We start from the raw sequence: 19,716 nt of genomic DNA on the forward strand, positions 1-19,716 counted from the left end.
AAGCATTTTTCTACGGCTGGCCATGCTTTCCACCTGGCTACCCCTACCCCAGTCAACAGCACTGTACCCCCCACAGCGGCTCACCCAAGCCTTCCCCACTTCTCCTTCACCCAAATCCAGTCAGCTGATGTTCTGAAAGAGCTGTAAAATCTGGACCCCTACAAATCAGCCGAGCTAGACAATCTGGACCCTTTCTTTCTAAAATTATCTGCCGAAATTGTTGCACCCCCTATTACTAGCATGTTCAACCTCTCCTTCGTGTCGTCTGAAATTCCCAAAGATTGGAAATCAGCTGCGGTCATCCCCCTCTTCAAAGGGGGGAACAGTCTTGACCCACACTGCTACAGACCTATATCTATCCTACCCTGCCTTTCTAAGGTCTTCGAAAGCCAAGTCAACAAACAGATTACCCACCATTTAGAATCCCACCGCATCTTCTCCGCTATGCAATCTGGTTTCAGAGCTGGTCATGGGTGCACCTCAGCCACGCTCAAGGTCCTAAACGATATCATAACCGGCATCGATAAGAGACATTACTGTGATGCCGTATTCATTGACCTGGCCAAGGTTTTCGACTCTGTCAATCACCACATCCTCATAGGCAGACTCGATAGCCTTGGATTCTCAAATGATTGCCTCCCCTGGTTCACCAACTACTTATCTGATAGAGTTCAGTGTGTGTGTCAAATCAGAGGACCTGTTGTCCGGGCCTCTGGCAGTCTCTATGGGGGTACCACAGGGTTCAATTCTTGCGCCGGCTCTCTTCTCTGTATACATCAATGATGTCGCTCTTGCTACTGGTGAGTCTCTGATCCACCTCTATGCAGACGACACCATTCTGTATACTTCTGGCCCTTCTTTGGACACTGTTAACAACCCTCCAGACGAGCTTCAATGCCATACAACTCTCCTTCCGCGGCCTCCAACTGTTCTTAAATACAAGTAAAACTAAATGCATGCTCTACAACCGATCGCTGCCTGCATCTGCCCGCCCGTCCAGCATCACTACTCTGGACGGAATATGTGGACAATTACAAATACCTAGGTGTCTGGTTAGACTGTAAACTCTCCTTCCAGACTCACATCAAACATCTCCAATCCAAAGTTAAATCTAGAATTGGCTTCCTATGTCGCAAACAAAGCATCCTTCACTCATGCTGACAAACATACCCTCGTAAAACTGACCATCTTACCGATCCTCGACTTTGGCAATGTCATTTACAAAATAGCCTCCAATACCCTACTCAATAAATTGGATGCAGTCTATCACAGTGCCATCCGTTTTGTCACCAAAGCCCCATATACTACCCACCACTGCGACCTGTACGCTCTCGTTGGCTGGCCCTCACTTCATACTTGTCGCCAAACTCACTGCCTCCAGGTCATCTACAAGACCCTGCTAGGTAAAGTCCCCCTTATCTCAGCTCGCTGGTCACCATAGCAGCACCCACCTGTAGCACGCGCTCCAGCAGGTATCTCTCTCTGGTCACCCCCAAAACCAATTCTTCCTTTGGCCGCCTCTCCTTACAGTTCTCTGCTGCCAATGACTGGAACGAACTACAAAAATCTCTGAAACTGGAAACACTCATCTCCCTCATGACCATAACTTAATTGAGGAAAATAAGAACAATCCGAAATTCCTTTTTGATACTGTCGCAAAGCTAACTAAAAAGCAGCATTCCCCAAGAGAGGATGACTTTCACTTTAGCAGTGATAAATTCATGAACTTCTTTGAGGAAAAGATTATGATTATTAGAAAGCAAATTACGGACTCCTCTTTAAACCTGCGTATTCCTCCAAACCTCAGTTGTCCTGAGTCTGCACAACTCTGCCAGGACCTAGGATCAAGAGAGACGCTCAAGTGTTTTAGTACTATATCTCTTGACACAATGATGAAAATAATCATGGCCTCTAAACCTTCAAGCTGCATACTGGACCCTATTCCAACTAAACTACTGAAAGAGCTGCTTCCTGTGCTTGGCCCTCCTATGTTGAACATAATAAACGGCTCTCTATCCACCGGATGTGTACCAAACTCACTAAAAGTGGCAGTAATAAAGCCTCTCTTGAAAAAGCCAAACCTTGACCCAGAAAATATAAAAAACTATCGGGCCTATATCGAATCTTCCATTCCTCTCAAAATTTTTAGAGAAGGCTGTTGCTCAGCAACTCACTGCCTTCCTGAAGACAAACAATGTATATGAAATGCTTCAGTCTGGTTTTAGACCCCATCATAGCACTGAGACGGCACTTGTGAAGGTGGTAAATTACATTTTAATGGCATCGGACCGAGGTTCTGCATCTGTCCTCGTGCTCCTAGACCTTAGTGCTGCTTTTGATACCATCGATCACCACATTCTTTTGGAGAGATTGGAAACCCAAATTGGTCTACACGGACATGTTCTGGCCTGGTTTAGATCTTATCTGTCGGAAAGATATCAGTTTGTCTCTGTGAATGGTTTGTCCTCTGACAAATCAACTGTAAATTTCGGTGTTCCTCAAGGTTCCGTTTTAGGACCACTATTGTTTTCACTATATATTTTACCTCTTGGGGATGTTATTCGAAAACATAATGTTAACTTTCACTGCTATGCGGATGACACACAGCTGTACATTTCAATGAAACATGGTGAAGCCCCAAAATTGCCCTCGCTAGAAGCATGTGTTTCAGACATAAGGAAGTGGATGGCTGCAAACTTTCTACTATTAAACTCGGACAAAACAGAGATGCTTGTTCTAGGTCCCAAGAAACAAAGAGATCTTCTGTTGAATCTGACAATTAATCTTAATGGTTGTACAGTCGTCTCAAATAAAACTGTGAAGGACATCGGCGTTACTCTGGACCCTGATCTCTCTTTTGAAGAACATATCAAGACCATTTCGAGGACAGCTTTTTCCATCTACGTAACATTGCAAAAATCAGAAACTTTCTGTCCAAAAATGATGCAGAAAAATTAATCCATGCTTTTGTCACTTCTAGGTTAGACTACTGCAATGCTCTATTTTCCGGCTACCCGGATAAAGCACTAAATAAACTTCAGTTAGTGCTAAATACGGCTGCTAGAATCCTGACTAGAACCAAAAAATTTGATCATATTACTCCAGTGCTAGCCTCTCTACACTGGCTTCCTGTCAAAGCAAGGGCTGATTTCAAGGTTTTACTGCTAACCTACAAAGCATTACATGGGCTTGCTCCTACCTATCTCTCTGATTTGGTCCTGCCGTACATACCTACACGTACGCTACGGTCACAAGACGCAGGCCTCCTAATTGTCCCTAGAATTTCTAAGCAAACAGCTGGAGGCAGGGCTTTCTCCTATAGAGCTCCATTTTTATGGAACGGTCTGCCTACCCATGTCAGAAACGCAAACTCGGTCTCAACCTTTAAGTCTTTACTGAAGACTCATCTCTTCAGTGGGTCATATGATTGAGTGTAGTCTGGCCCAGGAGTGGGAAGGTGAACGGAAAGGCTCTGGAGCAACGAACCGCCCTTGCTGTCTCTGCCTGGCCAGTTCCCCTCTTTCCACTGGGATTCTCTGCCTCTAACCCTATTACAGGGGCTGAGTCACTGGCTTACTGGGGCTCTCTCATGCCGTCCCTGGAGGGGGTGCGTCACCTGAGTGGGTTGATTCACTGTTGTGGTCATCCTGTCTGGGTTGGCGCCCCCCCTTGGGTTGTGCCGTGGCGGAGATCTTTGTGGGCTATACTCAGCCTTGTCTCAGGATGGTAAGTTGGTGGTTGAAGATATCCCTCTAGTGGTGTGGGGGCTGTGCTTTGGCAAAGTGGGTGGGGTTATATCCTTCCTGTTTGGCCCTGTCCGGGGTGTCCTCGGATGGGGCCACAGTGTCTCCTGACCCCTCCTGTCTCAGCCTCCAGTATTTATGCTGCAGTAGTTTATGTGTCGGGGGGCTGGGGTCAATTTGTTATATCTGGAGTACTTCTCCTGTCCTATTCGGTGTCCTGTGTGAATCTAAGTGTGCGTTCTCTAATTCTCTCCTTCTCTCTTTCTTTCTCTCTCTCGGAGGACCTGAGCCCTAGGACCATGCCCCAGGACTACCTGACATGACTCCTTGCTGTCCCCAGTCCACCTGGCCATGCTGCTGTTCCAGTTTCAACTGACCTGAGCCCTAGGACCATGCCCCAGGACTACCTGACATGACTCCTTGCTGTCCCCAGTCCACCTGGCCATGCTGCTGCTCCAGTTTCAACTTCCACCTGACTGTGCTGCTGCTCCAGTTTCAACTGTTCTGCCTTATTATTATTCGACCATGCTGGTCATTTATGAACATTTGAACATCTTGGCCATGTTCTGTTATAATCTCCACCCGGCACAGCCAGAAGAGGACTGGCCACCCCACATAGCCTGGTTCCTCTCTAGGTTTCTTCCTAGGTTTTGGCCTTTCTAGGGAGTTTTTCCTAGCCACCGTGCTTCTACACCTGAATTGCTTGCTGTTTGGGGTTTTAGGCTGGGTTTCTATACAGCACTTTGAGATATCAGCTGATGTACGAAGGGCTATATAAATAAATTTGATTTGATTTGACTAGCTTTAAGCACCAGCTGTCAGAGCAGCTCACAGATTACTGCACATAGCCCATCTATAATTTAGCCCAAACTACTACCTCTTCCCCTACTGTATTTATTTTGCTCCTTTGCACCCCATTATTTATATTTCTACTTTGCACATTCTTCCACTGCAAATCTACCATTCCAGTGTTTTACTTGCTAAATTGTATTTACTTCGCCACTATGGCCTTTTTTTGCCTTTACCTCCCTTATCTCACCTTTGCTCACATCGTATATAGACTTATTTTTCTACTGTAGGTTTGTTTTACTCCATGTGTAACTCTGTGTTGTTGTTGTATGTGTCGAACTGCTTTGCTTTATCTTGGACAGGTCGCAATTGTAAATGAGAACTTGTTCTCAACTTGCCTACCTGGTTAAATAAAGGTGAAATAAAATTTAAAAAATTAAATCATGTTTGGAGGTAAAGTGGGAGGCTTGCAAGTCGAAGAACACCATCCCAACCGTGAAGCACGGGGGTGGCAGCATCATGTTGTGAAGGTGCTTTGCTGCAGGAGGGCCAGGGGGACATCACAAAATAGATGGCATCATAAAGGAGGAAAATTGTGGATATATTGAAGCAACATCTCAAGACATCAGTCAGGAAGTTAAAGCTTGGTCGTAAATGGGTCTTCCAAATGGACAATGACCCCAAGCATACTTCCAAAGTTGTGGCAAAATGGCTTAAGGACAACAAAGTCAAGGTATTGGAGTGGCCATCACAAAGCCCTGACCTCAATCCTATAGAAAATTTGTTGGCAGAACTGAAAAAGCGTGTGCGAGCAAGGAGGCCTACAAACCTGACTCAGTTACACCAGCTCTGTCAGGAGGAATGGGCCAAAAATTCACCAACTTATTGTGGGAAGCTTGTGGAAGGCTACCCGAAACGTTTGACCCAAGTTAAACAATTTAAAGGCAATGCTACCAAATACTAATTGAGTGTATGTAAACCTCTGACCCACTGGGAATGTGATGAAAGAAATAAAAGCTGAAAGAAATCTCTCTACTCTTATTCTGACATTTCACATTCTTAAAATAAAGTGGTGATCCTAAAACAGGGAATTTTTACTTGGATTAAATGTCAGGAATTGTGAAAACGGAGTTTAATGTATTTGGTTAAGGTGTATGTAAACTTCCGACTTCAACTGTAGCTTAATAACACAAGATAGATATTGGTCTCCGCTACGACATACAAGTGTATCCGAAATGCAGCCTCAGGCTACACCTAAACTATAGCCTACTGTCGTCTATCAAAACTCATTTAGATTATTTTACTCCTGAGGCAAAACTGGTCAAATTAATATCCTACACCTGTAGGAGGTCTAGTTAAATGAGGGCATAGTTCAATACAGAGCAGAGCCCATGTTAACCCCAGCCTTACCTCTCCCCAGGGCCCTGCGACCCACATGGGGGGTGGGCAGCGCTGCAGGTTACAGCGTACCCTGGTGGTGGGACGCCCATACTTGGGACACTGGGACTCTGGCAGTGTGCCTCCACTCTCCCCCCTCTTACACAGAAGGACACGGTGCCTGAACCCTGGACCACAGCTGGGATTACACTGGGGGAGAGAGAGGGATGAGATTGAGAGAGAGATTATTCAAATCAGAACTCCAGCCTCTATAGCCCCAGAGCACACCAGAGACCAGTACATAATCCAACCAGCAGGTGGCATTGGTTACACACAGAAATGTTGAATAGGGACAGAAAGTATCGAGGTAAGTAACTTCTCTCTATTTCAAGAAATCTCTAGATTCTGCTTGTTAGTTTAAAAAAAAAAGTTGGATAGGCTTCTGGGGGTATTTTGGGTATACCTCTGACCAGTTCAGGGCCAGCCACTCTGGGGGGCAGGTGTGGTTGTTGCAGGGCTCAGTGAGGGGTGGTCCTGGGGGGGTACAGGCGCCGTCGTCCTGCACCTTCTCCTCTGTAGGAGAGATCTTCCTCTTACACAGCACCTCTCTGGTCCTCAGGCCCCCGTTACAGCTGCGACTGCACTCAGACCACTCCCCAGACCCCCAGCTGTGGGAGAGACACAGACAGACAGGGCTTAGTTCAGCAGGATCTCACACTCATGTACATACAAACATGATAGGTAAAAACTTATTCTGCGTATATAGTCATAAGGGCCCAATCAGAGGAGCTCCAAACACACAGTGGGACAGATACATTGACACTCACCTTGGGGAGCATGGCTCAGAGTTGCAGCCTCGCTTCTTGTCTTTGGGTTTGCTCTTCTTGTCACAGAAGTGGTTGTAGACCACAGAGTGATCAGCTTGCTTCTTACACACGACCTGCTGGATCTGAGCACCTGACAGAGAGAAGGAGAGAAAAACATTATAAAACAGCGACAACTCTTTTGATCATTCCTCTGATGCAGCTCACACTGTGTGGCTCAGTTGGTAGAACACTCTGCTTGCAACGCCAAGGTTGTGGGTTCAAATCCCACAGTGGACCAGTATGAAAATGTATACCCTCTACTGGATAAGAGTGTGTGTTGAATTATGTAAAAGTGTAGAACTTGTACAAGCACTTTTCCTCTCGCTTGTTTTGCTGACATTAGGGTCAAGGAAATGTGCTTTTAAACAAAAGTAAATTAGTTTATATCAAGCTAGTTACTTTGGATCATTTACCCGCAACAGAAAGAAAGCAAAAGAAAGAAAGTGTGTGTAACTTCAAAGTTGGCTTCAGCACGAACTCCTGCGGTTTCACCAACCCCACAGTACCTCTGTTCATAAACATTCCATTCCCATGTTTCCCCAGGGTCAGTGTTACGTTAGGAAAACTCTCAAAAACTATTTTATGTACCAGCATGTGTTTGTGTGTGTGTGTGTGAGAGAGGGAATATGAGAAAGCCGTGGAGAAAGTGAGGGTATGCACTGTGCATGTATGTGCCTGAGTGGGTCAGTGAGTTTACTAGAGAGGTCAATAGACTGTCTATATGGAGGACCCAGCCCTGCCCAGCAGATAAATGGATCATTAGTAAAACACAATGGGTGTGTCATGACGACCATGATGGTATTTTTAGCCTCAATAATATGAAATGAACATGGGATAAAAGATTGAACTGCATGAATAAAAGTCTGTGTGCATTTCTGAATCAAATAATATCAATCAATCAATGAGCAATGATAGAGCCAGAGAAGAGTACAGTACAGAGTTATAGAGCCAGTAGTGGTGGTACCCCCAGCGCAGAGTGCAGAGCATCGGGACCAGGATGTGTAGTGCCAGGCGTATCCAGTCAGAGGGTCTCTGTTGACTGGAGGGTTGAAGCGGTAGTGGATCCCTGGGTTCTCGTCCCTCACCAGCACCTACACACACACACGCATGTTATTCCATAGAATAATTACCGTTAAACACACACAATAACACACACAGCTAGGCCATTACCATGACGATGAGAGTCATGTTGGTGGGCCCCAGGGCCTCCAGGGTCTCAGGCTCATCAGTGGGTCGGCGGTAGTGGAAGGTGGTCCCTGTGATGTCGAACCTACGAGGGGTGTCGATGGTCAGCTTCCCATTGATGAAGTACTGGTCCCCTTTACTCTTCAGCACTATAGCAGAGAAGGAACGAGTTATAACAAACGTGTTATATGTTATAATAGTTCTAATAACAGCGTTACTGATGTGCCGATGCACTTACATTTTAATTTCAGTTTGAGTGTGAATGCACACTATAGAATCCAGCATGACAGAATAACACATTGTGTGACACAGAAGAGACATGAACTCTCACCTAGGTAGTTGAGGGAGATGTTGAGCTCCTGAATATGAATGAAGGTAGATCCTTTGGGGATTCGGACCACCTCTTCATAACCTGGGATCACACACACACACACACACACACACACACACACACACACACACACACAAAGAGGAGAAAGGCAATGTGGAAGTTTTATTCACTGACATACTGGAGGGAGAATGATGTATAAATAGTGTTTTACTCTGTAGGACTTCAATGGAATAAACAGAGCCTTCGGATTCCAACCAAATTCCTGGGCAGCGTTCAGTAACCATGTTTGAAGCCAGGCTGTGCTGTCCAGCCAGCCACCACAGCCCTGTAAATAACTTCAGTCTCACAAAAAAAAAAGTTTTCAAAATAATCCATTCCAATGGTGCGACCGCTGAGGAAAGGAGAGGCTTGACTTTTGACCCCTCTCTGGTGCAGCAGTCAGTGCAGTGAGTAAATTCAGTAACCCGGCTCTGTACTTGCGGTTCCTGGCAGCTGGAGAGGGAGAGGTTTTTCTGTTAACAATCAGGGGCCTATGCGGTAAAGAGAGAGCCAAAGAGCAATAAACCCCTGGCCCTCAACCCCTGAGTAACCCTCCACCACAACCAAAGTTACAGACTGGACAGACTAGACAGATAGACACAGACAGACTGAAAGAGAGAGAGAGAGAGAGGATAGACTCGACAGATGAAGAGAGGAGAAAAAGAGAGAACCTAGAAAGATAGATGAGAGAGCGTCTCAGACCTCAGATGGAACTAGTAAGGTTGCAGAGGCAGGGGATAAAAATGGCACCATTGTCACTCTTAGGTGTGAATCTCTAGATAGAACAACATGCTCAAAACACCAGCCCATCTGCTGTACTGCTTGGTTAGTGAATGACAACAAACCCCATTTAAACCCTCCTGGGAGTGAGGATTGGTCTGCACCTCAGAGACATAAAAAACCCTGTAGACATGACTGTTCGGTGGCTCTTAAATCAGCCAGGAACCAGAGTGTAGGCCCAGGCTAAGGCTGTTGCTGAGCTGGCCAATGTGGTTCCAGCCACCGAGCTGTGGCCACCCCAGGAAGGTGTGTTCACTCTGAGGGTTGCAGAAGGGATACCACTCCTGCAACCCACACCTAAAACTGCCTGCCACATCCCCCAAACGGGCACAAGAGAAACCCCACACACTCCTTCCTCCCACGAAGCCTCCCCCCTCCACAGCCTCCCACAGCCTTCCACCCCCACAGCCTTCCACCCCCACAGCCTTCCACCCCCACAGCCTTCCTCGCCAGTGGAAAAGAAAGCCCAAGGTCTCCATATTGTGGTGGCAGAATTTGGAGTGAGCTGTTGTAACTTCACAAGGGATATGTTCAGTGTTGGACTGTGATGTTATGCCTTCCATAGACTCTTGGTATGTCTGCACCCTGACACAGAGCAACTGTTCTGGACCTGTTGATGTGTTGAAAAAACTTGTGTAAACAATATGATAGTATGATCACCTCCCACTATATAAGGGTGGACATGTAAATATGTATTCATTGAGTTCCTTGTGAAATCAGAGGTGGATCTCCCCTGCAGCTGCTTGTATTAAATGGTTTTCTATAATATCATGAAATAGTCTCTGCCTTCATCTTTGGATGGGGTTTTCCACAACATTTGGTTGTGTGACCCGGATGAGAGCGACCTGGCGTTTTGATCCGTTTCCCTCAGCTTGGACTCAAGACTTCCCTCTGGCAACAAAAAAATAATTAAGAGACCTTATTTAAAAATCTCTGTGAGGGATTTTCCAGCCGAGACTTCATGGTAAAAGATCTCATCCTCCTCATCCACAAAATGTAGGGGTTCAATTTGGCAGAACTATTTTCCTATAATAATGAATCTCACCGGTGGTAGGTAGAACCTAAGGAAACTAGTTCAGGGATCTAAGGAAATTGATACAGAATTGTATTCCAATCACATGTAGAACCTAAGGAAATGTGTTCTGAGGATCTAAGGAAACTTATCCATGGTTAATATTATTCAAGTGTTTGAGAAGGCATTAGGGTTAGTGCAGTATCATGTACCTGCAGGGTGACGTTAGGCATTAGGGTTAGTGCAGTATCATGTACCTGCAGGGTGACGTTAGGCATTAGGGTTAGTGCAGTATCATGTACCTGCAGGGTGACGTTAGGCATTAGGGTTAGTGCAGTATCATGTACCTGCAGGGTGACGTTAGGCATTAGGGTTAGTGCAGTGTCATGTACCTGCAGGGTGACGTTAGGCATTAGGGTTAGTGCAGTATCATGTACCTGCAGGGTGATGTTACCCACGGCTCTCTAATAGGACAGAGGACCACAAGCCTTCCAACTGTCACTATGATGGAATCGAGACCTCTGGAGTGTCTATAGGCTGAGCCTACCACAAGCCCTCCAACTGTCACTATGATGGAATCGAGACCTCTGGAGTGTCTATAGACTGAGCCTACCACAAGCCCTCGACAACGGCTTGGTTTTCTTTGAGATGGTGATGGCTAATTCTTGTGCCTGGCATCATCTGTAAGCCTGGCTGGGCTGTATCAGTTCCCCTGACATGTTTCCACAGAATTAATCACAGACCATTAATCAGGGCCAAAGTGTTTAGACTGAAATAGGTACTGAAATAAAAGGTCATTATGCACCTACAGGAGGGAGAGAGGGAGGGAAAGGGGTTGGCAGGGCAAGATATTCACCAGTAACTCTATATGATTAACTGGTACAGTATGCAGATCATGCAACTAGAGAGCTCGCATGTGAACAGATAATTATACATTACTTTCAGAATGTCTGAGGACTCCTAACTCACATTGCAAGGCAGTAGTCCAACACATATTTAGCTTGTGTCAGAATCCAAATGCATGCACACATTGTTTGAATTTCCATAAAACTATTTGGTTGCATAATCTTTCTCGATGGATCTCTCAAACTTAACTAAATCTCATTCTCAGAAAGTTGCTCGAGCTCCCTGGTCCAAAACACAGGCCCTTTCTTCTTTGACATTTTATTTGTGTTTTTCATTTTTATTCCCAAGTCTAATTGAGAGATATGTGTTATTGGCCTGTTCTAGAAGTGGTGTTGGAGGGAGCAGAGAGTTTGAGGACAGAGAAACGCAGCAATCAGGGTCTTTTAAAGAGAGAGACGTGTCCTGTTGCCAAGTCTTGGAACAGAACAGTCCACCCAGTGTCTGTCTGTCCACGCCTGCCCAGCCTGAGAGAGAGGCACACTACCACCCTAACTGTAGAGACCATCATTGTGCAGTAAGCATCAAAGAACGGGGTTAAGATTCCTTCCTAGCAGTATTGTGGTGAATAGACTTCTGTTCTGTATACTAAACTGTACCTCCTTCAGGCAAGGAGTCATTGAAGACGCCCTCTATGGCCTCACAGTTGCTCCCGTCACCCCCGCAGATACGGCAGCGGTCCTCCCGCACATCCGAGCCCAGGATCCGGTCACAGCCCACGTGCTGCGGGGAGACAAGGGCCATAGATCAGAGGGTGCAGGCAGAGGCACACAGACACAGACACTAGCTCCTATAGAGAGCAAAGCAGAAAGCACACTGTCCTTTCAGCAACAGAAGTGAGGCTGATTGAAATGTTTCCCAGGTGCCTAATGAAAATACTGACACCACAGGATGTCAACACACCCTCTCTACAGGAAACATTCATAAGACACAACCTGTACTAAGCTGTGACATACACACGTACCCCACCAGACATGCCACCAGGAATCTTTTCACAGTTGCCAAATCCAGAACAAATTCAAGAAAGCGTACAGTATTATATAGAGCCATTATTGCATGGAACTCCCTTCCATCTCATGTTGCTCAAATGAAAAGCAAACCTGTTTTTTTTTAAAAGATGAAGCAACACCTCACGGCACAATGCCTCTCCCCTATTTGACCTAAATAAGTTTGTGTATGTACTGATATGTAGGCTACGTTTGCCTTTTTAAAATTGATATAGTTTTGACCTTGAGCTGTTCAGGAAGAGTAGCTCCTGCTTCGGTAACAGCTAATGGGGATCCTAATAAAATACAAAAAAATACCAAATAGCAACATAAGGTTCAAGCCAACACAAATGTTGGTCTAAATTAACTCCTGCCCTGTACAGTAACTCTAACATGTGACTGGATGGATGGAGCAACCCTGGGGCACTTTAAACCCTGTTGACCCAGGCAAGTCTAGGTTCCATTAACTATCAATGTGGAAGCTATTTCCCCTTAGTAATAGCAGGACTTGTTCCAGGCCGGGCCCTGGCCCTTCAGTTCAGACTGGGCTCTGGGCCGTGTCCCCTGGTGAGCCTGGGCCAGGCCAGGCAGCCAGCCTGCCGCAGCCTGCGCATGTGTTTCCAAGCACACACACTTCTCTCTCTCTCTCCACTCACTCTCCCTTGCTCGCTTCAAATAAATCTCTTACTCTCTGGATCCTAACCACCATGAGGCTGCAAACAATACTTACATTTTTCTCCTCACTGTTTTCTCCTTTTTATATGCACCATAAATATAAGAGAGAGACGGGAGGAATGAGACAGAACCTGGGAGATAGAAACTGAGAAATAATGAGAGAAGGAGAGTATGATTGTTTCTTTCCCTGAGTTCTAGAAATGAAGAGATAAAGAGAGGGATGAGAAGGAAGAATACCAGAATATGATAGACCCAGAGAGAGTGGGAGAGAGGGTGAATAAGAAACAGAGAGAGAAAGAGTGGGAGAGAGGGTGAATAAGAAACAGAGTGTGGGAAAGAGAGTGGGAGAGAGGGTGAATAAGAAACCGAGTGTAGGAGAGAGAGGCTGAAGTGAATATATTTAGCAGCTAGCCGTGCAGCCAGCTGAGCTGGAGGGTCACTGAGTTCCTGCTACACAGAACAGAACCAAGTAAGAGAGGAGAGGAGAATAGTTGATAAACAGGCTCCTCTCTCATTCTGGACGAGCCCAGAGACTTCCACTCACACCCACTTCATGTGCCCAGGCCCTGAGACAGCTCCAAACAAAGCCCAAGAGAGGAGAGAGGGATGGCCGTTCAATTGCCTAATGAAATCTAGCTCTGCTCCACATAGCTGCAGGAAACCCCAAAACAACAATTCAGATGTTTTGTGGTTTGGTGTCATTCAGCGAGAGTATTTCATTTTTCCCTCCTCCCCTCCCAGTCCAAAGCCACGCTGCTTCTTGACAGGCTCTGAAGCCATCCAAAAACAGAATGGGGGAACAATCAGCATCGTTTGTGTGAGCAGTGAGCAACACCATCTGAAAGGCAATACTACTTTAAGAAGACAACCAGGAGGAGAGTTAAATGAGAGGAGAGGACAGAAAGGACGGAGTAGTCTCACCTTGCACTCTCCATTCACACAGACATCCAGAGAGTCGTCCCGACATGGGGTCCCGTCCACCACAGCCGGAGCACGCTCTGTGTAGAAGTTATATCCCTCCGCCAGGCAGTTCAGAGAGCAGGACTTCACTCCACCTAGACAACAGAGCAGCACAGAGAAGGGGAACATAAGACAAGTGTTCAATACAAACACAAATAGATCCCAGATTAGATTCTGCAGTAAATTTGGGGTGGGAGGGTAACCTAGAAGTACTTAAACCCACAATCCTACGTCTCTTGGTCTCCACGTAAGCCATTATACAAATAGGTCAAATCAAATTTTATTTGTCACATACACATGGTTAGCAGATGTTAATGCGAGTGTAGCGAAATGCTTGTGCTTCTAGTTCCGACAATGCAGTAATAACCAACAAGTAATCTAACAATTCCAAAACTACTACCTTATAGACACAAGTGTAAGGGGATAAAGAATGTGTACATAAAGATATATGAATGAGTGATGGTACAGAGCGGCATAGGCAAGATACAGTAGATGGTATTGAGTGCAGTATATACATATGAGATGAGTATGTAAACAAAGTGGCATAGTTAGTGGCTAGTGATACATGTATTACATAAAGATGCAGTAGATGATATAGAGTACAGTATATACATATGAGATGAATAATGTAGGGTATGTAAACATTATATTAGGTAGCATTGTTTAAATTGGCTAGTGATATATTTTACATCATTTCCCATCAATTCCCATTATTAAAGTGGCTGGAGTTGAGTCAGTGTGTTGGCAGCAGCCACTCAATGTTAGTGGTGGCTGTTTAACAGTCTGATGGCCTTGAGATAGAAGCTGTTTTTCAGTCTCTCGGTCCCAGCTTTGATGCACCTGTACTGACCTCGCCTTCTGGATGATAGCGGGGTGAACAGGCAGTGGCTCGGGTGGTTGTTGTCCTTGATGATCTTTATGGCCTTCCTGTAACATCGGGTGGTGTAGGTGTCCTGGAGGGCAGGTAGTTTGCCCCGGTGATGCGTTGTGCAGACCTCACTACCCTCTGGAGAGCCTTACGGTTGTGGGCGGAGCAGGTGCCGTACCAGGCGGTGATACAGCCCGACAGGATGCTCTCGATTGTGCATCTGTAGAAGTTTGTGAGTGCTTTTGGTGACAAGCCGAATTTCTTCAGCCTCCTGAGGTTGAAGAGGCGCTGCTGCGCCTTCTTCACAATGCTGTCTGTGTGGGTGGACCAATTCAGTTTGTCTGTGATGTGTACGCCGAGGAACTTAAAACTTACTACCCTCTCCACTACTGTTCCATCGATGTGGATAGGGGGGTGTTCCCTCTGCTGTTTCCTGAAGTCCACAATCATCTCCTTAGTTTTGTTGACGTTGAGTGTGAGGTTATTTTCCTGACACCACACTCCGAGGGCCCTCACCTCCTCCCTGTAGGCCGTCCCGTCGTTGTTGGTAATCAAGCCTACCACTGTTGTGTCGTCCGCAAACTTGATGATTGAGTTGGAGGCGTGCGTGGCCACGCAGTCGTGGGTGAACAGGGAGTACAGGAGAGGGCTCAGAACGCAGCCTTGTGGGGCCCCAGTGTTGAGGATCAGCGGGGTGGAAATGTTGTTGCCTACCCTCACCACCTGGGGGCGGCCCGTCAGGAAGTCCAGTACCCAGTTGCACAGGGCGGGGTCGAGACCCAGGGTCTCGAGCTTGATGACGAGCTTGGAGGGCACTATGGTGTTAAATGCCGAGCTGTAGTCGATGAACAGCATTCTCACATAGGTATTCCTCTTGTCCAGATGGGTTAGGGCAGTGTGCAGTGTGGTTGAGATTGCATCGTCTGTGGACCTATTTGGGCGGTAAGCAAATTGGAGTGGGTCTAGGGTGTCAGGTAGGGTGGAGGTGATATGGTCCTTGACTAGTCTCTCAAAGCACTTCATGATGACGGAAGTGAGTGCTACGGGGCGGTAGTCGTTTAGCTCAGTTACCTTAGCTTTCTTGGGAACAGGAACAATGGTAGCCCTCTTGAAGCATGTGGGAACAACAGACTGGGATTGATTGAATATGTCCGTAAACACAATATCATGTCAGTTTTTAAGGCTGGGTTTACACAGGCAGTCCAATTCTGATATTTTCCACTAATTGGTCTTTCAACCAATCAGATCAGTTCTTTTTCCAATAACTGAGCAAAAGATCAGAATTGGCCTGTAAACACAGGCTTAGAGCTGTTGGTTTCATAAGTTGTTACGTAATACTCTTGGGTAAACAACAAATACCCAGACTTGACAATACCATCATGTCAGAGGTTTAGAAGAGCTGTGCATTGTTATTTTCATTCATTGTTTGTGACACTCTTGGGTAAACAAAATACACTCACCGGACAGGTACACCACCCCGTTCACAAAAATGGATCGGTCCTACAGACAGCGAGTCACGTGGCTTGTTATATAAAGCAGACGGACATCAAGGCATTCAGTTACAGTTCGATTGAACATTAGAATGGACAAAACGAGTGACCTAAGAGACTTGTGCGTGGTATGATCGTCGTTGCCGGGCGTGTCGGATCCAGTATCTCGAAAACAGCCACCCTCCTGGGATTCTCTCACACGACAGTGTCTATGATTTACTGAGAATAGTGCGACAAACAGAAAACATCCAGTGGCAGTCCTGTGGGCTAAAACAGCTTGTTGATGAGAGAGGTTGAAGGAGAATGGCAAGAATTGTGCAAGCTAACAGGAGGGCCACAAACAGACAAATAACAGCACAGTGCAATGCACAGTACAACAATGGTGTGCAGAACGGCATCTCGGAACGCACAACTCGCCTGTCCTTGTCACGGATGGTCTATTACAGCCGGACAACCACACCAGGTACCACTTCTATCAGCTAAAAACATTGAAGAAGTAGCTCCAGTGGACATGTGATCACCAACACTGCACAATTTAGGAGTGGAAAAACATTGCCTGGTCTGACAAATCCTTGTTCCTGTTGCGTCATGCTGATGGCAGAGTCAGGATTTGGCGTAAGAAGCATAAGTCCATGGACCCATCCTGCCTGTTGTCATCAGTACAGGCTGGTGGTGAGAGGAACAACTGTGAAGGTCCTCTATAGAATCGCATAGATGTTTGGTGTTTTGGGAAGGACATGAAAATACCATCAGAAATAAGTCAGAGGTTATTGAGAGCTGTATGTTTCATTAGGTGTCAAGTAATACTTTTGGTAAACAACACATACAGTAGCATGATTAAGAGCTAGATTGAGTTGACCAGAGAAGCAGCTGGTCCTCTATAGCAGGGGTGGGCAATTCCAGTCCTCGAGGGCCTGATTGGCATCAGTTTTGCCCCAGCTAACACACTTGACTCCAATAGTCACCTAATCATGATCTTCAGTTTAGAATGCAATTTCAAATCAAATCAAAGTTTATTTGTCACGTGCGCCGAATACAACAGGTGTAGTAGACCTTACAGTGAAATGCTTACTTACAGGCTCTAACCAACAGTGCAAAAAAGGTATTAGGTGAACAATAGGTAAGTAAAGAAATAAAAACAGTAAAAAGACAGTGAAAAATAACAGTAGCGAGGCTACATACAGACACTGGTTAGTCAGGCTGATTGAGGTAGTATTGTAACGGTTTTCGCCCTCCTCTTCTGAGGAGGAGTTGGAAGGATCGGACCAATATGCAGCGTGGTAAGTGTTCATCATTATTTTAATAAACTGAACACTAAATACAACAAGGACCAAAAGAAACAACCGAAACAGCTCCGTCAGGTGCAAAACACACTAAACAGAAAATAACTACCCACAACCCATAGCGGGAAAACAGGCTGCCTAAGAATGGTTCTCAATCAGAGACAACTATTGACAGCTGCCTCTGATTGGGAACCATACCAGGCCAAAATCAGAAATACAAAACATAGAACAAAAACATAGAAAAAAGAACAGAACGCACACCCTAGTCACAGGGCGTGACAAGTATGTACATGTATATATGGTTAAAGTTACTATGCATATATGATAAACAGAGAGTAGCAGTAGCGTGTAGCCATAGCGTAAAAGAGGGGTTGGTGGGTGGCGGGACACAATGCAGATAGCCCGGTTAGCCAATGTGCGGAGGCACTGGTTGGTCGGGCCAATTGAGGTAGTATGTACATTAATGTATAGTTAAAATGACTATGCATATATGAACAGATAAGCAGAATTTGATAAACAGAATTTGATTAATCAGCTGTGTTGGCTAGGGATGGAGAAAAGTGTGAGACCAGTCAGGCCCTGGAGGACTGGAGTTTCCCCACCCCTGGTCTATAGGATCCCATCTGCAGCATCAAGCAGAGACAACACCAGACTCAGCATTTTAAATGGCATACACTCTGGCTTTCACACCATTTCATTGCTCAAACACATTTACGCAATGCGATTTTGAGCTGCACTGCTGCTGTGTCGAGTTTACAACATTACACAACACGAAAACAAATCGCTTCCACTTCGCTCTTTATTAGCACTTTCAGCCGTGAGGCCTCTTGTTGGGTGAAGACAACACAATTACTCCAGCCATTCCCCTCCATTACTGAGAAAACCCCGGGCTGCTCTAATGTGTCTGATGGCCACGCATGGTATTTTAATGGGATTTGGGTTCGACACAGTTTGTTCTCCCACAGCTGTAAGGACTCGGGTGCCAAAGACAGAGAGGAGAGTGGGGAGGTGGAGGGGCTATAGAGGGGAGAGAGCACAGTTTGGATTGCTAACATCAAGAGAACAAGCAGCTGATTGTGATTAAGTCCCCCCTTCACTCCCTCTATCCACACACAGACACAACCCTTTTGTCCCCTCGGCCCCCTCTTTGTCTGTGCCACCCCTCTACCACCTAAGGTCTGGGACTGATCAGGGCTGTGGGTTCTGAGGATCTTGGTTTCGCTAACAGCACGGTGGGGTCAAACGCTCACAACAACAAAAAGGAGAGGGCGCTAACAGCACGGTGGGGTCAAACGCTCACAACAAAAAGGAGAGGGCGCTAACAGAAACAGTGCAACTCTCAGCAAATTCCCTGGGAAACTGGAATGTGGAAATCCTGCAGACTTGCAGAAAAACGGACAGGGGGAGAGGAAAGAGAGGGAGAGAGAGAGGAAAGAAGGAAAGAGGGTGTTATTTGTGCACTGACAGGTGCTCTCATTTATTCCATATTCCAGAGCATGCCAGCGACCACACTGAGCTCTCTTACTGGCTGACAAGGCCAATCAATGTCTCAGCACAGAAACGCCAGCACATCTGCTCTATGGGCCGACCCAACACATAGCACAAACACGTACACACAATGCAACACACAATGCAACACACATACATCACAACACAGCCATTTTCTCACTTTACTTACCACCACCCTTTAGTCAACACAGTTTCCATGCTTTATAACCTGGCCAGGCTCTGGTCATGTGAGAGTAGAAATAAGTGTTAATTGGGCAAAATTCAGGACCAGGTAGGCAGCACAGTGGAACCAGCTGACAAGTCAGGACCAGGTAGGCAGCACAGTGGAACCAGCTGACAAGTCAGGACCAGGTAGGCAGCACAGTGGAACCAGCTGACAAGTCAGGACCAGGTAGGCAGCACAGTGGAACCAGCTGACAAGTCAGGACCAGGTAGGCAGCACAGTGGAACCAGCTGACAATTCAGGACCAGGCAGGCTGCACAGTGGAACCAGCTGACAAGTCAGGACCAGGTAGGCAGCACAGTGGAACCAGCTGACAAGTCAGGACCAGGTAGGCAGCACAGTGGAACCAGCTGACAAGTCAGGACCAGGTAGGCAGCACAGTGGAACCAGCTGACAATTCAGGACCAGGCAGGCTGCACAGTGGAACCAGCTGACAAGTCAGGACCAGGTAGGCAGCACAGTGGAACTGCTGGCAGTCAGGACCAGGTAGGCAGCACAGTGGAACCAGCTGGCAGTCAGGACCAGGCAGGCAGCAGAGTGGAACCAGCTGACAAGTCAGGACCAGGTAGGCAGCACAGTGGAACCAGCTGACAAGTCAGGACCAGGTAGGCAGCACAGTGGAACCAGCTGACAATTCAGGACCAGGCAGGCTGCACAGTGGAACCAGCTGACAAGTCAGGACCAGGTAGGCAGCAGA

The 19,716-nt window shown here is 46.4% G+C and overlaps 1 protein-coding gene across 2 annotated transcripts in view; it reads right to left on the reverse strand.

Moving 5' to 3' along the window:
* Nucleotides 1-19,716, reverse strand: part of adamts10 (ADAM metallopeptidase with thrombospondin type 1 motif, 10) — a 54,665-nt gene that overhangs the window by 7,023 nt on the left and 27,926 nt on the right. For both annotated transcript variants that reach the window (XM_042322129.1, XM_042322130.1), the window contains exons 16-23: nucleotides 13,608-13,741; nucleotides 11,625-11,748; nucleotides 8,292-8,372; nucleotides 7,946-8,109; nucleotides 7,740-7,866; nucleotides 6,737-6,866; nucleotides 6,373-6,577; nucleotides 5,943-6,119 (exon numbers count right to left, since the gene is read on the reverse strand). In XM_042322129.1, coding sequence (XP_042178063.1) covers nucleotides 5,943-6,119; nucleotides 6,373-6,577; nucleotides 6,737-6,866; nucleotides 7,740-7,866; nucleotides 7,946-8,109; nucleotides 8,292-8,372; nucleotides 11,625-11,748; nucleotides 13,608-13,741 — 1,142 coding nt within the window. The remainder of the gene's footprint in view (nucleotides 1-5,942; nucleotides 6,120-6,372; nucleotides 6,578-6,736; nucleotides 6,867-7,739; nucleotides 7,867-7,945; nucleotides 8,110-8,291; nucleotides 8,373-11,624; nucleotides 11,749-13,607; nucleotides 13,742-19,716) is intronic.

This window comes from Oncorhynchus tshawytscha, linkage group LG05 (genome assembly GCF_018296145.1).
Source record: "Oncorhynchus tshawytscha isolate Ot180627B linkage group LG05, Otsh_v2.0, whole genome shotgun sequence".
In the NCBI taxonomy this organism is placed as follows: Eukaryota; Metazoa; Chordata; class Actinopteri; order Salmoniformes; family Salmonidae; genus Oncorhynchus; species Oncorhynchus tshawytscha.